The sequence below is a fragment of the Embiotoca jacksoni genome, unplaced genomic scaffold, assembly GCF_022577435.1.
Source record: "Embiotoca jacksoni isolate LCO1_2020_lvr unplaced genomic scaffold, fEmbJac1.0.p SCAF_5, whole genome shotgun sequence".
NCBI lineage: Eukaryota > Metazoa > Chordata > Actinopteri > Embiotocidae > Embiotoca > Embiotoca jacksoni.
This window is the reverse complement of record NW_027185403.1, coordinates 1,003,108-1,024,643: the sequence shown is the minus strand read 5'-3', so window position 1 is coordinate 1,024,643 and position 21,536 is coordinate 1,003,108. Positions and strand designations below refer to the sequence as shown.

Genomic DNA, 21,536 nt, shown 5'->3' with positions numbered 1-21,536 from the left:
CGCAAACGACAAATCCAATTTTCCCGATCTATAGACGGATTGCTTGGTCCATCAGGAGATACTCGGTGTCCCGATCATGGAGGACGAGGAATTCTTGCAAACATTAACATTTAAGAAGCCTGAATGTGTCACTGTTTTGGCATTTTTCGCCGAGAAAATAAAAGAATAAGTGAAAGGACCGATCGGTTGATACCACAAATTCGTGGCTGATTTTTTTTTTTTGTGTCAACAACTAGTCCGGGTCGTTGGTTTCAATTTTCAATTCCATCAATTAAATCTGAATCGTTCAAAATGATAATTTGATGTTATTTTTTTCTAATATTGAATGATTAATGTATTCCTGAGAGAGTAGATGCTGCTTTAAAAACGCTGAATAATCCGGTTTTGCAGTGGTACGTTGCACATGCGTCCGTATTTATGCCCAATATTCACCAGTTTCCACTCAATTCACTGTTAATTAATAATTGTATTTTGCCCACGCCACGCCTGCCATCATTAAATTCTGTGCTAACTTGTGTCTTCTCTATTTTTTTTTTTCTTTTGTTTTCCAGCCCCGACGACATTGGCAGCTGCTGGTACATCCTGTTGTCCGGCTCCGTTTTCATCAAGGAGTCCATGTTCCTGCCCAGAAGCAGGTAAGATCATCGGGCCCTTTCAGGCGCCGTTTGAAGTCTTGACCTTGGCAAATAACACGCGAGCAGCTTCCTCCCTTGAGTTTGATCAGAGAGAGGAAGATAAAAAAAAAAAATTAAAAAAAACTTAATCCAGGACTGGCAAGAAATGAGTCAACTTTAATTTGCTTTTTCAAAAAAAAAAGTTTGTTTTCCCTCCTATCAGCTTGCTCTTGTCCTCAGGAGTAAACAGTGATGATTCCTTTCTTTTCCACCAACTTTTTTTTTTTTTGCATACTGTTTGCAGAGCAAGTATCAAATGTTATAAAACAAGGCTTATCAGATTTCCGTTTTCTATTTTTTTTTTTGGTCACAAAAAACAGATTTAATTTATGTTGTCACTAAAGAAAAACACTGCTGCCAACTCTATACTCTATATCGTCAGAAAAGTACAAATGAATTACTTCAAAATCATTTTAAATGTAATTTGCACTAAATATTACAAAAAGATATTCCGGTGCACCGCAGAGGAGGTCGCCTGGGAAACGACATCAACACAACTGCAATTCAAAGCCGTCGCATGGTTTCTCTCGCACCGATGATCTTTAACGAAATCGTCCAGAATGAAAAGATAGAAAAGAACAGAATGAAAATGCACACGGGAATTACCGAACGATACACGCGAGTCTAAATGACCGATAAATGCAAATATATGTTACTGAGTGAGTGATAAAGGTACGGCATTTTAGCGCACCGTGTCACCATTGGACGATTAAGTGCCTCCTGTATTCATTTCAAATTAAAAGCCTTATTTATTTGTTTTCAAATTAAAAGCCCACTCGCATCTCGTACACAGTCCAGAAATATACTAGATTTTGATCTCGTCGTCTTTACATTTTCTTTACAACTTACATTCGCGTACAGGATGTGGCTAAAACTGAAAGTGTGCAACTCCCCGAGGAAGAAAAAAAAAAAAAAAAAGTCCACCGGAAGGACATGATGTCCGTTTGGTTAAAATTACACTCAATTTACAGTTCAACCAAACAAACGTTCTCTTACAAGTGTACCAATTAAATATCAGAACATATTTACTCCTACGTAAATATATTACCGACTCTTCCAGAGGCGAGAAGTTAGAATTGCACAAAAAATATGTGGCGCCTACACCACTAAACACTTACCAATGTCTTTATAGTTCTATACAGCTACATCGTAGTGTAATCTTTAAATAGGGGGAATTAAAGTAACACAAATTAACATAAGTCTTGCCATTTTGAAACTTTTGGACAGCCATCACTTACTTTGATTGTAGTGTCAGCAACCTTGATGGGAATTTTTTTTTTTTTCTTCTATTTCTCATTTAAAAAGCTTTGACGTCTCTCTGAACATCTAAAGATTTACATGTAATTCCTTCTTTTTTTTTTTGTCCTGATGAGATCTGTTGTACAAAGGAACACATATTTTTTTTGCTGAGTATTTGCGTAGCGTTTGAAGAACGAGGGGCGGCGGAGAGCGAGTCTCACCTCCATGAAGGATGATAATTATTTACGGCACCTTCAGAGGATTTAATATCCTCCCCCCCTCCCCCCCAGCTCACAGCAGCGATCACCACCTCCCGAAGCCAAGACCCAAATGTTAAAAAGATGCGATTTCACAAGTGGATCTGTTACATGAACCATCTCCGTGGGCGTCTGGAAAACAATGATCTTTTTCATCCGTGAGGCTTGCATAACACACCTACGGCCACTCGGAGCTGGAGGCCGTCATTTCAGCCTGCGGAGATGAACGGATTGGGGGGGGCTGGGGGCGGGGGTGGTTGGCAGGGTGGAGAGGGGGTCGACAGCGGTCAGTCTCCGGGTTCTGCATGAACATGGGGGGGGGCATTTAAAACGGAAGACTCCGTCGGAAATGTGCCAAAAAAAAAACAACTGGTGTGCCCCACCCCCATCTCCCCCCCACCCGCCCCCTTTAAATATAACCTTTTCAGTTTTGCCAAGGTGAAAGTGTGTGTGTGTGTGGGATGCCGGACGGAGGGATTTGCAGGTATTGGCAGATTAAAGCAAATGCCTGGCCGCAGTCACAGAGGAGAAGAAGCCCCCGCCGCCCCCCACCCACCCCACCCACCCACCCCACCCACCCCCCCGAAAGTGTTTACTAAGCATAATGTTGCAAAAGAAGCCTTTCGTAGGGATCCACGCTGCTGCGAGAGATTGATAATTAGCTCAGATGTTCTGGGCTGCTCCGTACAAGACTGTCATATTTCCATCTCCCGCTCTGAATTATACATCAAGTGCGCATCGAGACGTTTTTTACACTCCGTGCGTGAATTTTGACGTCGTCGTCGAGGGGGTAGTCACGCGAGCGACCAGATCAAAACGGGATAAACTGGCACTAATTGCGCAGACGGCGCACGCTTGTCTACACACAACGACACGCAATGCGAGTCAGCGCCGAGCCGCCGTTTATAACGACGACAATAAAAAAAACACACCTCAGTTGCGACACGGTTCTCGTCAGCCGCCTTTGAAGCGCTCGGAACAACGTATTCGTACATTTTCTTGACGACAACCTCTCGTGGTTGCGCGAATAATGACCGTTTCTTCTCGCCAACAAAGACGAGAAGTTGGATGATGTTATTGAGTAAAAAAAAACAAACAAAAAAGTCTTTTAAACTTTATAACCAAGATGTGCATCCCATCTCTCGCTCTCAATGTTGGTTTCCTTTTGACCACGGGCCTGTCAATCAAACGGACCCGCCCCCAAAAACACAGCTTTTTGAAGTTTATTTTCCAGTTAATGACGGGGTTGTTTTCAGATGGACGGTCAGAAAACTAATAACAAGGAGCGACTTTAGCTGACAACACCGGGATAACTCGTGGAGAAATTTTACTGACTGAGAATTTTATGAGATTTGTTGAATGGGAGTCTATGGAGCCGGAGGCGTTTTGGAGCCGACCTCTAGTGGCACCCGGTGGTATCGCAGCTTAAGGCACTTTCGCATCTGTGTCATTTTTTTAAGAGCCAGCAGCTACGTCCACTTTTATATTTATTTATTTTATGGGAGCAACGTGATTCTTCTTCTCTTTATGTTGTTTAATGTCGGCTGGCGGACAGATTTTAGGTGCATTACAGCCACTTCCTAACAGGAGTTACGCAATACAACCAGGCGCCGGTGAAAACAGGGGAAAGAAGGAAGAACGATAGTCGCTTATGCTGATCGATTTTTTTTTTAAACTATAGCAACTATTCAAATATTGGAAAATTGTGTCCCATCCCCAGTACAGTCAGAAAGGTTGTTTTTTTGCTACAAATTATTTTGATAATAGTTTGATATAAAAAAAAAACATGATAAAAAACAAATTATATTCAGAGAATTTGTACACATAAAACTGACATGAGCAAATTTTGAGCCATACTGTTAAAAATGTGATAAATTAGTGACAATATGAGGTATAGCGTAAACTACTGCAGTGTTAAAAAAAAAAAAAAAAAAAATCCTGACTTTTTGAGGGAAACGAAGCAAGACCTATTTCCCCGGTGACGAGCAGACGCTTTTTGAAACGACACTTTCACAAAGGCGCACTCTGACTCACGGTTTCAAGGACTTCTGGGTCACGAAACTCACTCGGCTCTTGAATGACACTGTACACGTTCAGTTGTAGAATACAAAAGGAGGAGAATAAAACGTATTTCTTGACAGCAGTGGTCGGGTTGTATTCCCAGTCACGGCGCCAGAGGACTTCTTTATAGTCACGGTATCTTTTATCACAGTGTTTTATATATATATACATATATAACATGCGTTAAAGTGTTTCCTCGTTAGCAGCTTCTCGAAGCCTAAACCGTTGCTGTGTTGTCTCATTTTCTTCCTTTATGCTTGGATTTTGTTGTTTTTCTTTTCATTTAGGCAGTTTTGAGTCAATACAAAGACAAAAACAAATAAATAACCTAGACTGCCTCACCTAGTCTATAAAGAGGAGAAACAGTGAGGGCAAAATTACTCGGAGGGGAAATTGGTTGTGACACGAGGAACTGAATGCAGTCCAGCGGGACTTCCTGAAGCTTTTAAAGATGTGGTGGAATTGGGTTTCAGACAGGCCCTGCCCAGAAATGGCTGCTCATATCTACACTGGCAGAAAGGTTGAAAACCTGATATGTCTCCATCACTCTCCAAGTGCTCTCTCTCTCTCTCTCTCTCTCTCTCTCTCTCTCGCTCTCTCTCTCTCTCTCGCTCTCTTTCTCCCCCTTTCCCTCCCCCTCCCCGGTAGCTGTAGTGAGATTTGATCCAGGAGGAAGATGAATGACTCAGTCATTAAGTGAAGAAGCTCGAGCTCTGCGCCTTATTTAACCCAGAGGCCAGTGTGAAATCCAATACACCCAAATAAAAAAAATAAAAATAGATAGATAAACGGGTGACGGATTTAAACCATTACAGGCACATGCTCTAATAGATATATATATACGGTCAGGAAGACGGGGTTTACTAAAAGTCAGACCTCGACCGACCACCGGCGCTCCATCTTTGATGATAGAAGAGACTGCTAAGGGGGCCGGGGATGGACTCGACAGTTTGACATGTTGAGCTGGGTAACGAATGGTACTTTTTTTGGGGGCGTGGGGGAACAAATGAATTGTTTCTGTACCATCCACTATCAAAAAATGGCGCGTCATCGAGCGCCAAAAAAGGAGGAAAATGTTGTCACCGCCAGCGAGCCTTTACTTGGGCGGCCCACGAGAATGAAATGTTCGACTTAGGTCAGTAAATCTTACATTTAAAAGGCCTCGTTTTACTGTTTTCAAACACATTTTTTTGGCCACACATTTTGAGTTGCGCGTGCTGCAGCGACCGGACGCTTCCCTGGTTACAGATGACTAACTACTGTCTATTGATAGCTGGTGAGGAATTCAGTGAACTCGCAATCACTTGCCAGTAAGGTGTTTATGGGACATCTGTTCCTGAAAGCTACAGAAAACCACTCGGGTTACGCCCCCCCCCCCCCTCCCACACACACACACACCCGTCCAAACCGCATGAAAACAAATGATTTGTACTGTAATGGGTAATTTAAAATGGATTTTTCTTAAAATGGATTTTAGAAAATGAGTATCAAAAAAATAATCAAAGAATTAAAATTGCTATCAAAGTCAAGTTATGAATTTTTTTTGACAATTCCTGACCTTAGTCACATGATATGCATAACTAATGCGGATGTATGCAACACAGTTTTAGAAATGGCCGTTCATTGTAACTCGCCCTCGGATACGATTGCTTTGCTAAAACTAGACCGTGTCAGTCAAATGCAAAAACATTCTTGTTTTGCTTCGCCATGAATGTTTTTGTGCTCCCGTTTTGTCAGCATCATGGAAACACGTCGTGGAAGTGATCAAACCGGGAGAGACGAGGGGGAGACATTTTTTTTTTTTATTTAGAAAATGTCTTTTAATCATCTGTTGCATTGGTTGTCTTCCGCTGCATCACGCTCCGCAGGATAAAAAAAAAACAGCAATCATTGCAGCCGATTTTCATTTACTTTCCAGATGTCCCACATCTGTTGGTCGGGTCGTATAATTGGGCTGATTGTGGTACTTGTTAAAGGTATTATTTGATTAGTTCTTGTAAAAGAATCTCCTGGTTTTCATCCCCTGACATGTGACACAGAGCTGTTTGTGGTGTGATGGGGTGAATTTTCTTTCGGAAAAGTTGCCGTAAAGTTAGCGGCGTAGATTATGTGGTTCGTAACGGTGGACAGAAATCTAGTCAGGCGTGTAAACGTTGTCACCTGTTCTTGTCATGAACATACTGGAATATTTTTAGTGTCCAGTTTTACTGTACAGAAGTGGTAACTTCCACCTCGATGGCGCACTTTATTTACCCCCCTACCGATTTCACTTCCCTTCCCGCCGTGGTGCTTCGTGCAGTCACAGTCATTGTCAGGACTTCACCTTCCACAACTCCGCCCATCCCCCCCCCCACCCCCAGATCAGCGGTCCTGATGTCTCTTGGCTAACCGAAGCAAAAACCACACATCCTCCACTGAATCAGCAACCGGGGTTCAAAGTTAGCAGAGGAAATTCACCCTCATCACATTTGTTCCTGCGAGCTGCTGGTAAAAAAATAAAATAAATACAATTTCTCGACAGCCGAGCAGACTCATCTGTGACCGGCGGTGACAAAACCATCCGGTGATAATTTATTCTTTAATTGCGTAAATACAAATCTGTCTCGTGTTTTTTTTTTTTCAGTACCGCTGACATGCTGTAAAGTCTGTGGAACACTAATGGCCCTAAAATGGGATTTTTACTGCTCTTATGGCTGAAAACGATACTCATGACAGCTACACATTTCATGCTTATGATATTTTGATTGAACATTTATGTGCTGTGACTCTTTTCTGCAGTTTAGAGCAACAACACATTTAAAAAGAAAAACAAAAATCGTTTCTATTTTGTAGTTGTTGCCAACAGCGATTCACATGAAGATCAGTAATAAATCCATTCACAAATCACTGACTGCCTGCCAATCATTTGTTTAAAATAAACAAAAAGTGAGATTATGTTTGACGTTCAGATTGTAAGTGAACAGGCTTCTTGAAATTTGCAGAAATAAGGCTGAATAGATTTTCTCAGTATGTTCTTGAGATGTCAAGACTCGTACATTTCCTCCACAAAGCAACACTGATTATATCATCAGGGTTATTCAGGCTTTGGCTTTGAGAATTTAAATTTTTAATAGAAAGTCTGTGCTATAATTGGGGGGCCGTGCAGTTTGCAAGACGTGAGCGTTTTACCTGGCAGGAACGAGGCGGAGGTATTTCACCATCTGCTGCATCAGTTTTCACCATCGTTGTCTTTGTATCTTTCTCTCCGAGGTCCAAAAAGATAGGAAAACTGGAGGAGATGGTTGTTCTGCATCACATTCATGCATTATGCAAACCCTTTTGCCCACCGCGACTTACAATGAGTACGTTTAAGCTCAACAAAAAAACAACAACAAAAAAGCTAAATATCATCAAAAATTTAAAGTGCAACCTTTATAAAGAAACAACTGAAAGCGTGTTCAGAGAGCTGCGGGAAACAAATGCTTGAACTTTTTCTTCATTGCGGTTTGATTTTGATGAGATGACAGATCATGTGACACGTGTACAAAAAGCACACGCGAATTTCCAACAATTTTACATCATGTATAGCAAAAAAAAAAAAGAAAAGTATGTAATTTTACCCAAAATACTTTACATGCTTATTTGTAAAGCCCCTTTGATGCTGGATTTTTTTTTTTTTTTTTTGGAGGGGGGGCGGGCAAATGCCAATACCAACGTTAGGAAGTAAGACAATTCAGTTTAACAATAAACTTTATTGTCCAAAATGACATCGGTGCATTGAACCCGTGAACTTCACCGAGTATGTATTAAATATAGTTACAAAAAATAAGACACGAATAAAATCATTTTCTAAAATACCTCAAACATCTTTTTCTGGATTATGTGCCGTAAAAAAATAAACGTTTATATCGGACCACACGTGCATCGATACTGATTTGCATATTAAACGACTGTGGATTTTCAAAGCAAAATAACTTTTCTATGGAAAACTACATACTATAAAATCGTGCTATTTTAAAGGAGGCATTTAAACTTTTTTTTTTTTTTTTTTTTTTTAAAAGCCAGTTTTGAAACCACATTAGACAAACAAGACGTTTAGACGACGCAAGTTTAGAGTTTCAAACCTCATGACTGTAAGTTATGAAATAAATCTGAGCTCAGTAATTAGAAGATTTCAGCTGACTTGACTGGAAACTGACAATACAGTAAGTAATGTCTGCTTTAAAGGGAGGACGAGTTGTACACACCTACCAACCTCTCCACAAAACACACACATGAACACGCAGTCCACCCTCATGCTCATAACTCTGTAGCAGGAAGTGAGTCGTACGCTGGAATGCTGGTTGCAGTCGACGCACCACATTACGCAGAGAGGGAGGGCCAAAGGGAGAGAAAAGGGGGCAGAGCCATTGGACAGAAGCTGATCCACACACACATTTTGAGACACACACACACACACACACACACACTCCCGTTCTCACACACACACAAAATCTCAGACAGCAGCAGGACGATATGCCGCAGTCGCACCAAAGTCTCGGGACTTGGGACGTGCCTGTCGGGTTTTCTCTGGACTAAACACGGGATATTTTAGAAGGAGGGGATCCTCTGATCGGAGCAGGTGGCTGCGTCACTCCGCGGGTGAGCGTTCAGACTATACGGCAAACAACCTTTAACTCCTTCTACCTTTTTAGAAACGCGCGAGTCCTCGGGCTCACTGGAAGCTCTGCGCTTTTTTTGGGGTTGCAACTTAAAAAAAATAAAATAAAAAATAAAAAAATCTAAAAAAAAATCGGACTCCTCTCCGAGCCGGGAGGCGTTGGTGGAAACCTTTAAGTCTGGAATGTGAAGCATGACTTTTGATGTTATTTTGGATTTGTCAGTGTGAGGAGCGCGTGCTGCCAGTAAAAAGGGGGGTGTGTTTGCGCGCTTCATGTTTGGAGGTGGGGGTGTGGGGGGGACAACTTTTTGGCAAACTTTGAAACCAAAACAAAGATGGGAGCTCCTGCTGGGGTGGGGGGGGGGGATGGTATTTCAGGAATGAATGATAAGATGATGATTGATTGATGTGTCTTTGAGAAGTTGAGCGCGGCTAGTGTATTCTCTCTCTCTCTCTCTCCCCCTCCCTCCCTCTCCCTCTCTCTCTCTGAATCCTCTCCTTCGGTGCCCGTTTCCTTTTTTTTTTTTTGCCATCACAATGTCGGTGTATTTCTGGAAGCAAAAGTCACAAGTCAATTCCACATTCTTGGCTGCAGTGTCAGCTTCTATTTCCGAAGTGACAGGGGGCGAAAGGGTCGGCGCGTGCGGTGCGAACACGCCCCCCCTCCCACCCACCCTCCGTCCTCCATCGATGAATTTTGTTTAGGTTGGACGGTTCAGCTGCAGGCTCTTGACAGGAAAGTTTGGTAAAAAACCTTTTTTCCACGCCTGGCTGCAGTTTTCATTGACTCTTACCTAATCTTTAGCCAGTCGCTCCTCAGACTCACGTCCTCCTCCTCCTCCTCTTCCTCCTCCTCCTTTAGGTCTAAATAGTCTTGCATAACCAAGGAGAGTTTAATCTTTGTCCTTCTTAAAGGTCCTGGTGAGTTAAAAAAAAAAAAAAAAAGCCGGCAAGGCCCTCTCACCGCTTGCTCGGTTAAACGGCTTAACGGAGTGAGGAGACCCCACCACCATCAACACCCCGCCCCACCCGCCCGCCCACCCAACCTCCATCCTCCTCCAACTCAGACCAGGGGTACAGATTAAGGGAACCAGCATTGGTTTCACACAGACATGGCAGAGTGGATGTGAGGCTGCGGCGGTGGGCTTGCGCGCGGGCCAGCAGAGTGAAAAAGGCTGGTGATGCATGTGGAATGACATTCCAGACGCTCCGGCTCGTTGTATAACGGAGGGGAACGCGAGGCCATCGAGGGGGAGGAGGCGGGGGGGTGGAGGGGCGGTGTCAGTCAACAGCGAGAGAGAGAGAGAGAGAACCTGGAGGGGTTTAATTTGGAAATGAGATGCCGGCTGGCCCATCATGAAACCAGCTTCGTATACAAAGTGTCTGATGACGGTCAGAGAAGCAAATCTGGGAAGGCTTTTCCAGGATCTGTTTCATACTGATTATAAAATCAAGTCCGGTTTAGTTGATTGGCGGTTACAATAAGTGAAGCTCTAAAAACAACAGAAGAGTTCTGCTTTCGTTTCCTTTGGTACCCTGGTTTTTAGTTTTAACTGTACACGGGCTGCGATTGTAGGAAGTAGTTTCAATTTTAACCTTTTTTTTTTAAATGAAGGGTTTATGTTTTTTTGTCATATGGGATGGATGATGGGGTTTTCAGATTTTTTTTTTTTTTTTTTGAAGTGTTGTAAAATGGCACAGATGGTCTTGTGAGGGCTTAAAAATACCATTTAGTGACAATGTGGCAGATTTGTTTTTAAAAATAAATGTGTTTAATTACCTGGAACACCATATTATAGTTGGCATGAGGAATCCACATTTGGTCGTCAGGGACTACCATAGCATTTAAATACCACGTTGGATAAATCAGAGATCCCGATGTTATAATTATAACTAAGCTGCCAAAGATAAAAAATATCTTCTGGCTTCATACCACTCTGTTTCTTAATTTGAAATGTTTCTCATTCAAGGTTTCTCTTTCATAATTTGACGAGTGATTTTTCGGGGTTATGTTTGTCAATATAGATTACGTCTTTATGTATTCATATGCTGTATTTTTAAATGCCTCCGCAGACCGAATTCCCCCTTTTTGAAGTGAAGATAACGACTCCTCGGCGTTTTTGTAGATGAATCTGTGGAGTTGCACGAGCTTCTGGAGCTGCAGTTTGGCACGGCAGCGGTAATCTTCGCTCGGCGCCGCGCTCTCGTTACAAAAGAGTCGCACACCTGCTCGTGCATCTGCCACCTTTTCTTATCTTTCTGCGCATCCTCTTATCTGGTTCTGTAAGTTTGTCAGCCAACACGCACGCTGCAGTTCTCGGGGCGAGAGAAAACGCAACAAACCTCACCCACAGACTCGCTGGCCTGAATTATTCAGAGCGGAGTAGTCTGTGCACGGACTTCGGCATCATTAGGAAAAAATTAAATATTTGCACGGCTCATACTTGTGAAATGTACCGGGCGTGCAGATTGCTGCGGAGATGCCCACACGCTGGCTCGTCTAAGCGTTCAGACGTTATGTTCAAGATTAATTTGTTTCCTAACGTACATTTCGCACCTGGCAGGTCTTGCACTTCCTATTTACTCAGGACTAGTCATAGAGCAGTGGAGGCTTTAATCTCCAAACAAGACACTTTTGTGTCGGAAAAAAATAAATAAGTAATTCCTCCACCCCCTCACTTCTCCACTTCCATAATCCCTTCTTTAATATCTCACATTGCCAGTGGCATTTCCCTCCTGCAAAATGGAGGATTGGATTACTAATGTCAGGAATGTAATGGAGGAACATGATTGAACATGTCACTTTTGCTGTTTGGTGGCCCAACATGTTTTCTTTTTTTTTTTTGTGATGGGTGGGAATCTACCGCTCCTCTTTTTTTTTTTTTTTTTTTTTTTTTCCTCCGCAGCAGAACGAGCCGGAGGGGAGGAGGGAGGCTCGAACGGGATCAGAGCGGGTACACCGGCTCCAAAACGTCCACACACACACAAAAAAAAAAAAAAAAAAAAACAGATCAAAAGCTCGCATTCGTGCCTCTGAAGCTCGCTGCCCGGCCAGCAAATCATATCTGTGGTGAAAAATAAGTTGCAAAAGAGCTGCAACGTTTGTTTTCTTTCCGAGTGAAAATACCGAGTAGGCTCTCCATAACTGTTTGGCCCCGTGGTGGAATCCGGGCATGTGTATTGTCAAGCAGAGAGTTAGAGCGCTTTAAAGGCAAAGCAAACAGCAACAATCAGCATTAACCCGCTCGCTGCCTTTTACTCTCCGCGGCCTGCTCGTGGTCCAGGCCAGTCGCTCGCGTTGTCTTTTGATTTCATTTTGTAATGCTTTTCAGCAGCAGTTAACTGTGAAATGTCTCGTGTGTGAAGTTATTTTGAATCATAAAAGTTGACAAATTGGTCGAGTAAAAAAAATAAATAAATAAAGAAAATCGCAGCTCTGGCAAGAGAAACAACAGAACGGCTGACAAAAGAGGGAAAAAAAAAACTAAAACCTAAAACACAACAAAGCCTCGTGAGAGGAGGCAAAAAAGGGAAAAAAAAAAAAAAAGCAAAGCCGGTCCTAAATCCACTTGAAAAAAATAAAAGGCACCACAAAATATCATTATTTGCTCTTTGCCGAGGTGGCAGGTAAGATCTCCACCAGGTTTTTGTTTTGTTTTTTAAATTTCCCAGCCTGACCAAGCTGTACCCACAACATATCGCCACGGGCCCCGGGCTCCGCAGCATTTAGGCCACGCTGGGCCCGAGGTCTGCTCCTGTCGGGGTGATTGATGAAAGCTGCAGGTAGCCGCACATCACCACTCGCCGCTCACTTCATCTGCGGGCGCTCAGGAGGACTTTTACACCCGGAGTTACTCGGTTCGCATCAGTCACGCGGCTGAGCTTTGGAGAGGGACGGGCGGGATGTTCTCAACAGGGCCACCGGTTAACCGACAGAGAAAGGACGGAGAACTTTTGAGTTTACCCCAAAATGCCAACATTGTAATGACAATAAATGAATAAAAGCTGCAACCATTATTTCATGTTCAAAACTTGTGAGAACCGCCCGTCACAACCTCCCAAGGCCCAAAACAATGTCCTTTTAAAGTACTTGTCCTATCTGACCAACAGCCCAAAACACTAAATATATTTCATTTGCTATCATATAGAGCAGAACAGGCAGCTAATCGTAACATTTTATGCCTGCAACAAAAAAAATAATCAAGTGTTTTAATGTGATTAAAAACGCAAACAACTGATTTTTTTTTTTTTTTGCATGAAATAAAGTAAGAAAATGGAAAATAAATTAACACATTTTCGAATAAGATAATTAACGTAACATGACTGGATGAATAAAATGTTTTTATGTTTGTTTATTGATTACGTAAGCAATTTATTTACTAATAAAATGTCAGTAAATGGTGCAAAATCCCCAAATCACCCCGATCTGTTCGCAGCGCGGTACGCAAGTACCAATGTCTTGAAACGGATGCGGGCAGCTACCCGTGAAGGGAGTGGAGTAGTGCGAGTGTTTTTCATTAGAAACATGTATTACTAGTGTTGCCGGTTCATTTTCTAGTGACTGTTTGGTTCATCTGATTATTTCAACTCCCAAGAATTTTTTGATTAAAAAAAAAAAAAAAAATGTTCCCAGCTTCCAGGCCACCTTCTGCTTTAAATGTAAATCATAGAGAAACGACTCGCTTTCCGCTGTAAAATTGGAGCTCCTTTGAATAATCTAAATAATGCAAAATCAACACGGCAAACCCCGACGAGCAGCCTCGTTCTCCTCCGAGTCACTCGAGTTTATCTAACGAAACAATGAGCACGCCGACGCGATGTGGGTCACATCCACAGCCGAACGACGGTATAAATAACAAACAAAGGAGGTCCTTGTTTCTCTTCATCGAGGTCCGATTCTGGACAAAGGCGGCATTCTTCCACAAAAAAAAAAAAAAAAAAGCCACAACTTTGGATCTCCTCTCGCTCAGAATTTCCACGTCTGCTGAGATTTTTTGGTCTCCGCTGCTTTTTAAAAATTCCCCCTCCTCCTCGTCAGCAGCAAGGGGCATACTGTACAAACCGTGACGTCGTGAAAGCGAAAGTGGACTTTTCCACGGGCGGGTGTTCCCGTCAGGTGGGAGAGGTGGCGGCTGAAAGGAGGAACTGTCCATTCAATGCAGCTCTTGTTTTACGTTTTAATGCAGAAATTCCATACTGCATATTTAAAAATGCAGGACAAAGAGTCGCCTATCGGCTCGCACGTATGTCTTTCGGTACGATATTTCGGTGCTTTCAGTCCGTCTGTGCGAGAGTCAGAACTCCTTACCTGCAGATCATACAGGCGAAACAACACCAACAGAACTGCGTTGGTTGGCTTTAAAACCTGGACTTCTAAACTCTTGTTTTCTTTCTTTCTTCTTCTCTTTTTTTGTTTTTTTTTTGTTGTAGTTTTGGGAAGCGATCAGCGGGCAGCCTGCGACGCGGATGCGAGTGCATCGTCCTGGAACCCTCAGAGATGATTGTGGTGAGTGCATCTTTTCAGACTTTTATCACGTCAAACAGGTTTTTCCCCACCCGAATGATACGTTTCTCATTTGTAAGCCAAATCTGTTTTGTTGTATTGTTGTAAACCAACCCTAATTGAAAACATTGCACCCTCCACCCTCTGTCTCTGGTGCCAAAATCGAATTCTTCACTATCCCAAAGAGTAGAAAATTGCATCCACTTGTCGCTTCTGATCTCAAATAAATCCCATATTCAGGCTTCAAAACTAACCGGGATCAGAAGACTGGAGCGTAGCCTCAAGTTATCTTTGATGTTAAGATACAAAACTTATGATAAATATTGATTTTGTAATTCCATCATCTAAAGAAGAAGTTTGGACTCGTGTAGAAACTGAAGATACCTACAAGCGGAGTGCAGCTGCAACCGAAAATAAATCCCATTTTCAGGCTTCAATACGAGCTGCTATCAGAAGACTGGAGTTTTACCCCGGGTATCTTTGATGTTAAGACACAAAAAGTTAGGATAAATATTGATTTTGTACTTCTATCGTCTACGAGAGAAGGAGCTTGATTCATGTGGATCGCCAAACTGAAGATATCTACAAGCGGAGTGTAACTGTAATCTATTGGCGATGCTTTTTTTTTTTCAATCTAAGTGCCAGTTATTGACATTTGGCCACTTTGAGCGCAGCTGCATTTAGCTGCGTCTCTGCTGCAGCGAAATGTGAAATACTTGAGGGCGCCTGAGTCACCGGGCCGATAGAAAACTCTGTCCCAGTTTTAGCGCCAACCAAATATTGGCTAAAAGTAGAAGTTGCTGAGAATAAATCACTCCCGTCGGAGTTGGGCACGAAGGGGAGAGACTTTTTGCAGCACAGTACAATCATCTGTTGAGCAGAAGCCCTCAGAGGCCCGAGTGTCACAGCAGATGCTGATCGGCTGAGGGTTTTGAACTAAAAAAAAAAAAAAGGGGGGGGGGGGGGGCGACGATGTACCGCTGCTAAAAAAAAAAAACAACCAAAATGACAAATTCCAACAGCGGCATTTTTGCAGCAACTTCAGATCCGTTCATTTGACGACACGCTGCGTTAGACAGATGGACGTCGAACATTTCCGGCTAAAATGCGACGCCATGTGAAGTTCATTGAAATTGTAAGATGGAGATCCCGTCCATCGGTAGAGGGGGCGGGGGGGTCCGTCGTTGGAGGATGAATAAATCAAAGGGATATATGGAGGAATTATTTCATTTATCAATATCGTCTGCAGATTATTTTCCCCACTAATCGATTGATCGCTCGTCACAGTTTCCGAAAATCCTGTTTGTTTTCGAGCAACGGTCCACAATCGATCAGCTTTTCGGTTTATTTCCAGATTAGAAAGAAGAAAAGCAGCAAATATTTGCCAAATTCTGATCAATAATATGACGGAATGATTGCGGGTGTGTGAACAGATACGGGTACCGTTTGTCTAATGATAAATGAAGCCAGTACGGCAACATGAAAACATTATGGTTGCAGATTTGTCCACCAGATTTGTAGAAAAGGGATTCTGACACCATACAATCGCACAAACACATTTGACATTTCTCTCGAGTACAAATCTGCCCGAAGGTCATCTTTTCCTTTCTTTTTTTTATAGGAAGACATCAAACATAACCCACGTTTTGTCAGTATAAAATAACAAGTGTTTTGACACACGGCTCGTCTTTTCATGTTGTTGCGTCTCCACGAGTGTGAGCTGTAGATGGAGAGGTGGGTGGAGGAGGGTGGAGGGGGTGGAGCTTCTGTCAACTGTCTCAACCCTCTAGCAGAAACCCATCAATAATATCACCCTGCTGCACGCACACCTTTTATTTTTTTTGATATTATAGGCGCCAAACCGCCCTATAATTGGCGAGAAGGGTTGTGTGCTGCTGTAGATGCGCACACACACACACACACACACACACACACACACACACACACACACACATGCACACACACACATGCGCATGCACGTGCAGACCTGCCGTTACAAACATGAGCAAAGAAACCAAAAAGAAAAATAAGCCGCTCACGTGGCCGTACTGTACACACGCACACGCACACGCACACACACGCACACACACACGCACACACACGCACACAAAAACACACAAACACTCAGCTGTGTTCACATTGCTTTGAGATTTTTTATTTTTTTATTTTTAGCAATTAGACACACAATCACACTTTGCGCTCTCGCTCACACGCTGCTCCGCTGCCGTTGTCATGGCAGCAGTTGGTAGAGAGACAGAGAGACAGAGAGAGAGAGAGAGAGATTTTTTTTAGTGGTGTAATCCCAAAGGCTGAGCTCTGTGAAATGTGAAGCCGCAGTGGAAGTAGCAGGGAGAGAGAGAGAGAGAGGGAGGAACAGGGGCCCCGAAACATAAAGAAGGAGAAAACTCAAAATATGTCATCCCGTCGTGAGCCAAAGCCGCCCGGCAACAGAGTACCACCGTTTAAGTCGTATTTATGAAATACTCCAGGAGGCTTGAATATGACTTCACTGAATGTCGAAGTTTCCACATGGAAATTTTCTCTCTCTCTCTCTCTCTCTCTCTCTTCCTCTCAGTTCATTAAAAAAAAAAAAAAAAAAAAGGGAACATGGATTAAATCTCATCTTAACGTGTTATTTCGTTGTGGTTAAGAGACGGGGAGAGTTCGGCGTCTCCATTTCTGCATTCATGCTTCACTCCCCCATCGCTCGTCTCTCTCCGGCTCGCTCGCTCACTCCCTCCGTCCAAAAATCTCGCTCAGCCCTCCGCTTCTTCTCTCTCTCTCTCTCTCTCTCCCTCTCTCCCTTTCTCTCTCTCTCTCTCTCTCTCTCTCTCTCTCTCTCTCTCTCTTTCCGTGTTGTGAGCACCCTTTTGACGGAGGTGTGCAATCGTGAAGCCCACACACACTTCTATTTTTACGCAAAGAGGAGGCAGAGGAGGAGGAGGAGGAGGAGGAGGAGGATTGAGGAGGGGCGTGAAGACGAAGACCGTAACTCCCCCTTTCTCTGTCTCTCTCTCTCTCTCTTTCTCTCTCTCTCCAACTCTAACTCTCTAACTCCCGTCTCCCCCCCTCCCGTCCCCCCCCCTCCCCCCCCCCCTCCCCCGTCATTTTCCAGGTGGACTATATGGATGAAAATGAGGAGTACTTCCAGCGACAAGCCTCGCACAGACAGTCCCGTCGGCGCTTCCGGAAGATCAACCAGAAAGGGGAGAGGCAGACGATCATCGACACCGTGGATCCGTACCCCACCGGAAAGCCGCCCATAGCCCGGGGATACCACACGGTGAGTTGCACACCCCCCAGCGCTGTTATGTCCCACCCCCCCACCCCCCACCCCCTTCCCGCCGTGCGCTCCCGATGGACGGCTCGAGTGTTGGTCTGCTGCCGTTGTGTGTGTGTGTGTGTGTGTGTGTGTGTGTGTGTCGAGCTCCTTTTCTCTCAGAACCTGTTGTGCGTTCCTGCTCGGGATCGCAGCTGTGAAATCTGTGGGTCCGACTTGTGTGTTTTTTCTCGTTGCTCGGTTGCCCTGAGATGAACCCCCCCCCCCCCCCCCACCGGAGAACAGCATCAGTCGTCTCTACAAGGCTGCACTTTGACCCTCATCTCCCTGAACTCCTTGTTTAATTGTTGTTTTGTTTTAGTCTTCCTCGCTAGATGAGAGTTGCTCCACTTTGTGTGATTTTTTATTATTATTATTTTTATCGCCGCTGCCGGCTTCTGTCCGTTGGCCTATCCTCCCTCCTCGTTTGTAGTTTGTCGAGCATCTCGGTTTGTGTGTGCCGTCTGCACCTGCCTCCTTGACAACCTCCGTCTGTCTGCACTTGTCAAAATACTCTCATTTATATTCATTCATTCACATCGTGCATAAAGTTTCAGTTTATTCTCGAGCAAACTCTGACCGCGTGCGAGCGCAGAAAAGCCGAATGCTTTGTGTGTTTTTTTTTATTTTGCTTTACAGGTATTTCAAATGATGGAGAGTTGTTTTCAGAATGACGATAACATATCTCTTGTTGCATCTGAGCATCAGCGTGGTCGTTTTTAAGTCACCGTGAGTCCTGCAGAAAAACAACAAAGAGCTTCCGTAGTAACGTGTCCGTTTTTTAAAGGGGACTTACAACAATTTTTTTTTTTTTGTTTTTGCAAACTCTTTATATGCTTTAAAGGGTAGAGTCGCTTTGAGCTGAGCAGTTGACCGCGAGTTTGAAAACCTTGAAGTTAGAAAGCAGTGCGATTACCCAGACCTCTTCGGCCCCACTCCTCTTTACTGCTTGAGGCTAACAGCTCGAGGCCACATTAGCCGCCAGCAGAAAAAAAAAAAAAAAACACACACCGAGATCTCAGGCCGAACTGTCAGCAGTCGAGTTTTACTGTGGACGATGTAGGTTTTAGGTTTCGACGAGGAAGAACTGCTTCTGCTGCATCGACTTTCATCTGTTTGTCTGGAAATGTTCTTACGTTTCAGCTTCAGTCTTTTTTTAAATACTTTTGATCATTTTGCAGCACGTTTGAGGAAGCGTGGTCGATGATGAGAACAGCTTGTGATTGATTTGTTGATTATAGAGCCGCGCAGAGAGTTAGTTTTGGGAAAAGGAAAATGTTGTCGGGGCGGTCAGTCAGTGTCTCCTTTCACGAGCCTTACAGCTGTTCTATTCTTGTAAACTCTCTCATTTACATACTCTAACAGTAGGGCTGCTGTTGGTAGATATTTGTTTTCATCGCCGAGGCTGAATGATTCATATTCAATAGTTCTTAAACAAACAAAAATACTTTCTCCGAATCAAATACTGCACAAATCGGCAAACTGCGGAGTCTGCGGAATACTTCAAAAAGATGCCGACTAATGAAAAATCAAAGCAGAAATGTTGACTTTTTAAGGTCTAATCCAATTACAGTGCCTTATAGTGTGTTGACATTACCCATGTGAGGGGATTCGGATCCAGAGTTTAGAGCAGCGGAGTCATCCCTCTGTGCTTTCTTTCCCTGGGAATAGGAAGCAAAGCTTTTTCACACTAATGATGTAAATACCCAGCATGCTACAGTTTTTTTTGTTTTGTTTTGTTTCCTGTTCTGCACGATTTCACTGCATTCCCTTCATTCCCGACGCTCCCTCGGGTGTTCTGTCAGTGTACACGTTTTTTGGAGTTTTTTTTTTTTTTCCACGGACCACTGGGAAACAATCGCGCTTAAAATGCGGCAAACGTCATCTTCCTCCTGCCTCCGTTTCCAGCCCCACCCTGCTCCCCCCTAAATATAGACTCGCTGTGTTTTGGATATCAAAAGACTGCACTGAACTTTCTCATGGCCCGACATCTCCTGTCACACACTCGCTCTAGTGCCGCTCCTGTGGGAAGGATGGGAGCGGGCGCCATGGCAACCAGCGGTCCCAAATGGGCTGTGCTCGAGTGCACTTAGAAGTACAGTAGAAAAAAAAAAAAAAAAGGAGCGAACTTAACAAGAGTGCAGTACGCTGCCGCTGCTGCCGCCGCCGCTGCTGCTGCTGCTGCTGCTGCTGCTGCTGAGGGGTGGAGGGGAGCAGAGTGACAGAGGAGCTGAATCTGGGCGGATGCTAAGCTGACATAGCAAGCTAATCTCCAGCATTTAGAATCCCAGGCACCACTCAGATTTTCCTCCCTACTTCCCCGAGGCACATGTGGGAGGTGAGAAATGCAACGAGGAGAAATTTGGGATTGAAGAAAGGAAATCTCTCCAGCAGGCAAGGGTTGTTTTTTTTTAATTTTTTTTTTTTTTTTATTCAGCTTAGTCACCGCTACGAAGGCAAACATGAGGCCAGGTACCAAAACATGAACTGATTCGAAGGGTTTAAAGTTGTTCCAATGTGGCGGTTACTGTAGACGAAACCGATCTTATTTAGGGTCGAGACTATTATTGTCCGACTTGATGAAGGTGTCGACTCATTAGTAAGATAACGGTGAAACGTGTCCATCACAACATCCCGGAGCCAAATCTTGTGTATTTAAACTGCATGTTTTGTCTCACCAACTACAAGCCCAAGTCAGAAAACTTAGTATATGGCTGGGCCGTGTATGGAATGCTGGACGGCTTTTAATTTGAAATAAGGGCTTTTAATTTGAAACGGATACAGGAAGTTGGGGGCATTGAGCCGACCAGTGGTGTAACTTCATCACTCAGTCAGTTAGTGACAGCCGTTTTCGCTGTTAAGGTCACAACGAGAATTAAAACGGAGGTCGGCATCGAATCCTCTCACGCTGAGAAGGTGGAAACAGTGAATCTCACTTTAGAAAGATATTTGACTTGCCCTAATAGTTTATGTTTAATAATACTCATCTAAAGCTGTAATGATTAGTCAATTAATCTATTAGTGGGGCACTCCCAAAAAAAACAACCCCAATCATAATATTTTAATAAGTGATGAATTTTATCACAGCTTCTCCAATGTGAGGATTTCTGTATTTTTCTGTTTTACCTTAGAGTACATTGAATATTATATAATATATATATAGAAGAACAACTAATCAAATTAGGAACACTATATCCAAAATAATTGTTTTTTTGGGGGTCTCTGGATTAATGATTTTTTTAAAGTGGTTTTATTAAGGCCGCATCTCAAACTAGAATTTATGTTTTACTTTAATATGTATTATAGTCTCTACAGTTTAATATATACTCGCCAGTGTTGGTGGTTTCAAAATGGTACAACAATTAAATAAAAAGAGATATCTACTCTTGATCATGCAGCTAGTGCGAAGAGAAAAACTTTGATGGACACAATTTTGCAAGCAAATTAAACATTATTTCAAACTCATTTATTCATCTTGTAATAAGCCGTCATTCAAAAAAACCTTTACGGCTGTTCGACGAGATGTCCCGCTCGAACACCAGCCGCCGTTCCCCGGGCGCTGCGTTAAATCCTGAAATAGTCTGACCGCGGAGGTGGCCTCTGTCGTCGGCGAGAGATTGTTGTTCGGTAACTTCGAGGTCACGAGCGTCTCTGCGAAACAGCCTCTGTTGCCCCCGGAGCGGCACGCTGAGCGTGTCCAGTCATTGTAAGGTTGCTGCGGAGAGTGCCAGCTTAATAGCTCAAATATAAAAGTAATGCCAACCCAGTGTTGGAGCTCCCAACGGGACACACACACACACACGCACACACACACACACGCACACACACACACACACACACACAC

General features: G+C 43.5%; 1 protein-coding gene across 1 annotated transcript in view; it reads left to right on the top strand.

Annotated features, from left to right (window-relative positions):
* Positions 1-21,536, top strand: part of rapgef2b (Rap guanine nucleotide exchange factor 2b) — a 106,952-nt gene that overhangs the window by 38,986 nt on the left and 46,430 nt on the right. Inside the window, 3 exon segments of the mRNA XM_069171719.1 lie at positions 552-635; positions 14,301-14,376; positions 17,489-17,656. Of these exon segments, the coding sequence (XP_069027820.1) occupies positions 552-635; positions 14,301-14,376; positions 17,489-17,656 (328 nt within the window).